Source organism: Pleurodeles waltl, chromosome 5, assembly GCF_031143425.1.
Source record: "Pleurodeles waltl isolate 20211129_DDA chromosome 5, aPleWal1.hap1.20221129, whole genome shotgun sequence".
Lineage (NCBI taxonomy): Eukaryota > Metazoa > Chordata > Amphibia > Caudata > Salamandridae > Pleurodeles > Pleurodeles waltl.
Window position 1 is genome coordinate 841,213,476 of NC_090444.1, and position 8,854 is coordinate 841,222,329.

At 40.9% G+C, this 8,854-nt stretch overlaps 1 protein-coding gene across 9 annotated transcripts in view; it reads left to right on the forward strand.

The window, feature by feature from the left end:
• Nucleotides 1–8,541, forward strand: part of EDARADD (EDAR associated via death domain) — a 1,293,069-nt gene extending 1,284,528 nt beyond the window's left edge. For 6 of the 9 annotated variants that reach the window (XM_069234897.1, XM_069234896.1, XM_069234902.1 and 3 more), the window contains one exon: nt 7,841–8,541. In XM_069234897.1, coding sequence (XP_069090998.1) covers nt 7,841–8,238 — 398 coding nt within the window. In that variant the 3' untranslated portion in view covers nt 8,239–8,541. The remainder of the gene's footprint in view (nt 1–7,840) is intronic. The other 3 variants (XM_069234900.1, XM_069234903.1, XM_069234904.1) reach the window with 1 other exon arrangement.
• Nucleotides 8,542–8,854: the final 313 nt, after the last annotated feature.

The window sequence follows — 8,854 nt, forward strand, 5'->3', positions numbered from 1 at the left end:
ACTAAGAAGAGGTCCCCATTGAAGCCTGAAAACTGCAATAACGGCAGATATTCCTTAATATAGATGTGTCCTAAGGAGCAAAGCCATTAACTGCATTGTTGCCAGAGGTTAGCTCAACTCGAGGTCTCGAGACAGAACCAAATGACCTTAAGGGCCATTTGAACTAACTCTGGAAAGAGAGCTCCTATTGAGAACCCTGAGTATTCAGAAAGCCCTTACCCTCGCCCACAAAGCTGGCACTCCGTAATCATCCAATCAGTAGGCCTGCAAAGATAGAAGAACAGACACGTGGGCTCTCTACATCTGTTCTTGTCCCAAGCCCATTCGGTATAGTAGAAAATGACCTTTTACTATAATGCACTAGAATCACTTTCCACTGAAATATGTTTTAGCATCCCTTCAGCATGGATAAAAGTTGATACTGAAGGGTTACAGCAGCGAAAACACTCAAAAGCAAAGCTCGCTCAGTCTTTGTTGCCGAAAGATATTTGCTACTCATTATGTTTGTTTGATATTATTATCTTCTTTACTGCCACTTAACCTTTATATTCGCACTCTTTTTATCCTTCCTATTCCAGTTCCTATTTGCACTGGAAACTTTATTCTCTATGCAAGAGCCCCCGAGGTTTAATGCATAATTAAAAAGTTAAAACGTATGGTCATAGGAAACAATATTACACCAACACCGACTGACATTTTCATGCAGGATGCACGCAAGGAATAAAAGTTCAAGTTTATTGATTTTTTTTAAATCTAAAAATGTGAAAGGCGTTGAAGGATATGGGGGCCTAGAAGGTGGGCTTTGTGGTAATGGTGGTCCAGGGTGAAATATAATTCAATAAAAGCTAACAAAAATATTGCCTTTCTTTGGAAGCATACAATAACTTTGAGAGATGTGTTTTGTAAACAAATGCCCCAATAGAACATAATTTATAATCCAGAGTTCCAAATGACATCTGTGTCTACTCTCAATATGAAGAATAAGAAAGAGAGAAAGAAAAGGCCACTTGCTGCAAATGATACAGTGACAATGGGTGTAATTAATCTCACAATTGCACATAATACTGCAACATTTATGTATCAACCAGCGTTACAAATTTGGATGTAACACACGATTCATTGTCCCATGCTCATGGAATCAACTGTCCAATAAGGCCAACTGTAGAAAGGAAACACCCACCTGCATCACCCTTTGACATTATCACTGATAAGGAAAAGCAATGAAAGGTCAAAAATAGAATACCTTCAACAACGCAAGCATGCAGCAGTGATATACTCTCATTTTCATATGTTTGTGATTGTTTAACTCGAAACAAGTCATTTTACCATAATGAGTGTGCTATGTTCATCTTACTATATGATGTACAACACATGCCAATTTATAACTGATGCAGCTTTGGAGAAATAACATTACCTTACAATGCATGACATGTACATTGGTATACTTGGCAATACATGGATATGTATTGTATTGTATTGTAATCATATTTATATAGCGCTTACTACCCCTGACGAGGCGTCGAAGCGCTTTTCGATGAGTAGCACGCTACTCCGGAACCCAACAAGAATTAGTGATGGATTAGTATTGTTTAATAATGAGTACAGTTTTAGTATTATTATGAGTTAATTTGAGCCGCGGATATGAGAGTTTGTTAGTTAGATTGACTGGAGTAATGGAGGGGTGGAGGAGGAAAGAAATCCAGAAGTGTTAATTGGGAGTATATCCTTCATTTACTCAACCCAAGGGCTTGGGATGAATAAAGGGGGGCGGAGGGGGAAGAGTATGTGGAAGGGTTAGGGAGCGCATAGTAGCAGGGTGAGATGAATGCAGGAGAATTTAGTAGGGTTGTGTGGGAGGTCACAGAGGTAGAGTGAGGTTTGGTGAGTTAGATGTGGAGGTGGAGGGAAGAGCTTAGGCAGAGATATTTAGGAGATGAAAGTGGTAGAAGGGATTTGGGATGAGTCAGAGTGAGAATAGAGGATAGTTTGATAGAGACATGACATAAGAGTGATGAGTAGATAAGTGTGATAAGATGAGAGCAGGAATTCATAGATATCTAGTATAACAACCCAAAATCCAGGAGCCATGCAATGATCCACGAACATGCCAAGCACAGAAACAACATATACATATATTATATATATATATATATATATATATATATATATATATACACACACACACACATGAATACACACACATATGCACATACAATACATAATTAGAATCATGGGTAAAAAATACTTAGTCAGACAGGTTTAAAGAGTGAGTGTGTATTTTATTGTTATGACAGTAGCAATACATATTTTCCAAAGAAACTATAAATAAATAGAAATATACAAATAAACTGAAAAAAATATTTATCCACATAGGCATATGCATTTCATAGTTGTTTGAAAAAGGTGGTTATGAAGGAAAGAGCCAACTCTTTAGTCGTTTTCTGAAGAGAAGAAAGTTATCTGTGGCTCTTATAGTTGGGTTTAATGAACTCCATAGTTTGGCTGCTTGCACGGAGAAGGATGTACCACCTATAGTCTTTTTCTTGTATGGTGGTGTTCTAAGGCGGGGTGCCAGTCTTGAGCGGAGGGTTCTTTGTTGGATGTATTTGGTAATTTTCTTTCTGATAAAAAGCGGTCCTGTTCCATGTATAGCTTTGTGGGTGATACAAAGCAGCTTGAAAGTGCATTTTCTGGCAACGGGTAACCAGTGTAGTGCTCTCAAAGCAGGGGAGATGTGGGCTTGCGGCTTTATATGTAGTAGTAGCCTGGCTGCGGAATTCTGGATACGTTGTAGTTTTTTCATAACAGATAGAGATGATACATGGTAGAGGCTATTGGCATAATCCAGTTTGGATAGTACAAGCGAGATAGTAGCTTGCACCTTGTGTGGAAATCCGAGGTGGGGGAAGATGTGTCGTAAAGTCTTTAAGGTGATGAAGCTTGTGCGTGCTAATTTGTCTACTTGGGCATTCATAGTTAGCTTGGAATCCATGGTGATTCCTAGGTTTTTAACTTCCTTGGATAATTGAGGAGGTGGTCCGAGATCGTCAGGCCAGACGCACAGAGGGTCATAATTTTTCCAGTCACCACATATGAGTATTTCTGTTTTGGAGGTATTTAGTTTGAGATGGCTCCAGGTCATCCACTGATCAACGGCTCTGAGGCAACTGAAGATTTGTGAGTTTTCAATGTTTTTGGGGTCTTCTAATTTAAGTAGTATTTGTGTGTCATCTGCATAGTTGTAGCATGTGAGATGGAAATCATTGATCAGTTCTGGTAAAGATATCATGTAGATGTTGAAAAGCAAAGGTGAGATGATTGAGCCTTGGGGGACCCCTGCTTTTGTGAGGTTGGGTTCGGACGAGAACGGGGGCGAGTGGATGATATTCGCTCTTTTTTGGAGATAGGAACTAATCCAGTCGAGAGCAATCCCTTGTATGCCGGCTTCGTGGAGTCTTTGAGTAAGGGTGTCATGGTCAACCGTATCAAAGGCAGCTGAGAGATCCAGGAGAAGTAGTGCAGCAACTCCATTTCGGTCGACTGTGCTTTTAAGATCGTCCCAGATTGCCATGAGTGCTGATTCAGTGCTTCTTCCTGGGCGGAATCCAGTTTGGAAGTCTGAAAGTATAGAATTGTCTTCAATGAATTGTGACATCTGGGCGAATGCAGCTCTTTCTATCAATTTGCCCAGGAAAGGTCCATTTGTGATTGGTCTGTAGTTGTTGGGGTCTTGCGGGTCTAGGTTTGTTTTCTTTAATAATGGTCGTATGTATGCCTTTTTCAGGTCTGCAGGAAAAGTTCCTGAAGTTAAAGAGTTGTTGATGATTCTTCTTACAGGTATGGCAGCAGAAGTAGATAGCAGGATGTTCTTGAAGATTTGTGGTGGGCAAGGGTCAGAAGGGCAACCAGAAGGTCTGCTTGCTTCGACCAAATCCATAAATTCATCCTGGGATATTTGTTTGAAGGACTGTAGAGGTTGGGATGGTTAATTCTTAAAGGGTATTTTAGTAAAGGGTTGGTGCTGATGGTTTTCTTCTGTTTTAAATAGGAGTCCACTGTGTCTGCCTTGGTTGTGTAGTGAGTAGCCAATTTGTTTGTGAAATCTTGAGTGGCAGGATGAATTCCTTCCATGCATGTAGGTTTTTGAAATTCATTGTGAATTTTATACAATTCCTTGTTTGTAGATTGAGCATTTTGAATTCTGTCTGAGTAGTATCTTTTTTTAGCTTTTTTGATTGATGATTTGTATATCCCGTTAAGTTTGTGTAGCTGCAGTTTGTCTTGACTGTTGTTTGTTTTGAGCCAGGTCCGCTGCAACTTTCTGATTTGTTGCTTTATCTTTTTAAGTTCTGTGTTTCTCCAAGGTGTTGGTTTTCTTTTGTCGTGTTTAGTTTTTCTGAGTGGTATTAGGACATCAAAAGCTTCCTGTAGCCACTCATAAAGTTTTGGTACAGAATTAATTGTATCTAGATCTGTGTTTGCTGTTAGTTGTGTTTCTAAGTGAGCCAAATTGAGTTTGCTCCATGGTCGATAGGTGTATGTATGTAAGTAGTTGTGGGGTGTGTTGATTGGTGGAGTTTTATGTCGGAAAGTTATCATATGGTAGTCTGACCAGGTGGTTGGTGTGATGTTATGAATAGTAACGAGTTCAGGCTTAGCAAAAATGACATCTAGGATGTGACCAGCGATGTGTGTGGGATTGTGTACAATCTGATGTAGGTTCAATGCGAGTAGGCCAGTGGTGATAGCTTTTGGATGGAGCATATTGGGTTTGTCAAACCAAATGTTTAGATCCCCAAGAATGCATAGATTGGAGTATAGTGTATTAAGGTTTGAGACTGTGTCAAGAAAAGCATTAGGGAAAGTGGAGTTGTTAGGTGGAGGTCTGTAAAGGAGGAGAAAGTTACAGGAGGAAGTTGGAGTAGGGTGGCATCTGGTAAGGAGGGCTTCACAACTTTGTATGGAGATGTTGTCTGTTTTACTGAGGTTCAATGCCTGTTTGAATATAATAGCTAGACCACCTCCCCTCTTGCCTATACAGTTTTGTGTGATGGTTTGATAGCCCGTAGAAAGGGCTTCGTGCAACACTGGTGCCATGTCATCTCCCAACCAGGATTCCGTAATGAATAGTAAGTCAGGTTGTGTGTCTGTGAGCAGGTCGTAGATGTGGTGCTTGTTTTTTGAGAGTGATTGAGCATTTATGAGCTGGCAGTTTAGATAAGGTGTGTTAGTGGTAGTGTTGTTTTGTTTAGTAGAAGTGTAAGTAGTGTAATGTGAGCTTGAAGCAGGAGTGTTGCTAGTTGTGATAACTGTTTGAGGCTCACAATAGTCTTGCTTTTCAATATAGTGTTCCTCTTCCAGCAGGTTAAGGAGGCATTTTGTTGGGTCTGTGTGTGTGGGTGGTGGACTTGGTGGCTGAGAGAGCCATGAGGAGTGTAGTGTTTTTTGTAGGGTAGTTTTATTATGTAACAGACAAGGGGATTCAAGGTTGCTATGAGTGGCATGTTTTTTATTTTGTTTGCGTTTGTTTAGTGTAGATGGAGTATGGGTTGGGGGTGGTGGAGGAGCATGTGGATCATGATGTAAGGCTCTAAATTGTGCAATGGAGGAGAGGCGAGTGAATGAAAGTTGCTTGGTTGGGGTGCTTGAGGTAGGTGTTTGTGAAGAGTGGGGGGGTAGGGGTGGAGATAGGATAGAATTTGTATCCTTTGTGTAGTCCTGGGGGTGGGAGTGGGTATGACGATGAGTGTAATGTAAGTTTGTGTTGCTTTGATGTGCTGATGTTTGTGGTTGGTATTGTTTTTGTGGAATAATGAGAGGGGATATTGGTGTAGTTGTTTTTGGTGAGGGATTTGTATGTGAGTTAGTGCTGCTAAGTGGAATTTGAGTGTTAGATGGGGTGTTGATGTGTTTTGGAGATGAATGTATGAGGTGTGTAAGAGGTGATGGGTGTGTGTCAGAGAAGTAAGTATTAGTTGAGATGACCGGAAGAGGTAATATGTGTGGTGGAGTGAAATGTGGGGATTGTATGGTTGTGTGTAATTGGTGAGGAGAGGGGAAGAGTGTTTGTAGATGGTGTGTTTGAATGCAGGGTTTGGGCATTGTTATGATGACAGGTGGTCTGTGTGGAGCGAACAGCGGATAGTGTTGTTGGTTAGTATCAGCAGAGACTGTGTATCTGGGAAACTGAAACTGAGAGAAATGAATGTTGTAGTTTTGTATTGTGTGGGTGGTGGCAGGTAGTGTTAGTGGGAGGGGACAGAGTAGTGTTTGCTGTGAGAATGAAGGTGTTTGACTGTAGTAGTTGTGGGGGGTATGTGTATATGTGTTGTATGTAGGGTATTGTGTTGGGTGGTGGGGCAATGCAATCTGTCTGTGGTCAGTTTGTGATGTATGGTTTGGATGCCTTTGTAGAATATGTGGTTGCATGTTGAGGGATGTGTAGGGGTTGACACCATTCCTGGCCATATGTGAATTGGGCAGCATTTCTGGCCCTAGTCCCTAGTCCCTACCTGTCCCGAACAGGCCCAAACAGACAACTGCCCTTGTCCTCTCCGCCCTTTGCCTCGACGCCCGGGCTGAGACGCCCTTAATCCTGGCCTTTTATAGCCCTACTGGCCAATAAGAAGCTGATCCTAACCCTAGCCAATCCAATTTTAAACCCTGATTTAGCCAACTAATGGGAGACCCAGCCCTAATCACCAGTCATAGCCCTATTCCTGACCACCAATCACAGCCCCAGCCCCAGTAATCAAGGAGGTTGTCTCAGGCCTGAAAATCCTACCATGTCATCGCCAGCATTCTCCTTTGCAGTGAGCTGGTGTATTGTATGGTGAAGCTGGACCTACACAGAATGTCTAGGACGTTGATCCTGGACGAGAAGTGGAAATTCCTCATACTTGCACACCTCCTAGGATATTTAGATGGTAATCCCCACCACAACGCATTTCCTAGCAAAACAATGCCAGATCATGAGGTTTTCATTCTAGGCCAGCTGGGTGCTGACCAATCCGGGCAGGTAAAACAATGACCTAAATGTAGGAGAAACCTCCCTATGCATGTAAGCTGCTTGTTGTTTGTTTTCTGCCTAACCACCCACTTTCGGAGTTTGTTTCAGAAAAACAAAAAATGAACGTGGTGTGCAAAATTAACACAGTACACACTCAGGCCCTCATTATGACATTGGCTAGCGGCAGAAGCCGTCCGCCTATTTAATTCCGCCATCAGGCCACACGCCAGGGTCATAATGACCCCCAAAATATGAATCTGTGCTTTGAGCACACGTACAGGGTCTTTGTCAACCCAAGCACCTTATTTTTTATTAATTTTCCTTTCAAGTAACAATCAATTTTTATTATATAGCACATTTACCCAAAGTGTTTATGCCTTAACAGAGAATATAATATCCCAAAGGGGACTAAAAATCTGTAAAACTAAACAATGAAAGTGGTGTCAGCATGGCACATGGAAGACATTATGAAAAGAGGTATAGATAGGTTTTAGTTCAGCTGTAGTATAGGAAATGTAGGAGACAAATGGATAGGGAGAGCTAAGGGACTACAAGGAGAGTGGCAAGGAGGAACATACAATTGAAAGAAGTGGAAGCAGAGGGGGCATTAGGAACAGAATATGTGAACCAAAAGAGCAGGAAGGTATATAGATTGAAGGTTAGAAATAGGGAGATGTGAGAAAGTGTTTGTATTTGTAAACAAAGTAAATGCATTTGAGAATCCGTTGGATGTATTCTGCAATCACTGCTATTAACATTATGTTGTAATAAAGGGATAAATAATAAGTTGCAATATTCTCATTGGCTTCAATGTACTCTTTTTCATCGTAGGTCTAATGTCGAAGTGCCAGTCAAGTAGAACAGCTTCTAGTGAAAACTGCACCTGCTCTGTGAATTGCTTCTCATCACCAACAATTAGTGACCTGCTGAATGATGAGGATTTACTTTACATTCTAAGGATTAAGCTAGATCCATGCCACCCAACTGTGAAAAACTGGAGAAACTTCGCAAGCAAGTGGGGGATGACATATGATGAGTTGTGCTTTATTGAACAGAAACAGAAAAGTCCTACATTGGAATTTTTGTTCCGGAATAGCGAAAGGACGGTAGAGCAGTTGATTGACCTATGTAAATTATATAACAGAGCTGATGTGCAGACTTTATTATTGAAATGGGTAAAATATGATTGGCCCAAAAAGGTACGCAGAAACTATCCAAATTGTTTGTAATCTAACTTGTTGTGTTAACATGTACTCGCTTGGTTTCTAATCCGCTCTTTTCTCAATGAAACCTCGTCGTTTGTTTTCTTTGAACAGTAGTGAAAAAGAATTTGAAGTTGGTTTGAAATACAGTGAATACATTGGTCATTAGATGGCCCATTGCACAGTAATGCCGAATAACCACTGTCTTGTACAATGTCAAACAACTAATCCCATTTGTGTAGTTACTATATGCTCTCTTAGTTTCTACGCTAGACTGTCTCACAATGATGTAAGAAGTACTAGTAAATAAAATAAAAGTAATAACATGTTCTATCTTGCACGCTACCATTAATGTTCTCGGATATCCTGATAACTGTGGTAAAATATGTTGAATTGCGGTTGTGAAATATATCTGAAAGAATGACGTTAATTAATAACAGTGACATACGAGTAATTGCAATTGACAGGGGAAATGAAAGGGAAGTGACTGCACCTACACATTACATGCATGTCAAAGATCAACTGATAAAGCATTTGTTCAGGTAGGTGAAAGCTGGTCATATAGCGGAAAGTGTGAGCACGAGTGGCCCCTTTAAAAACGACAGGCACTGCCATACTCGTTGAATAATCAATTGCTTCCATC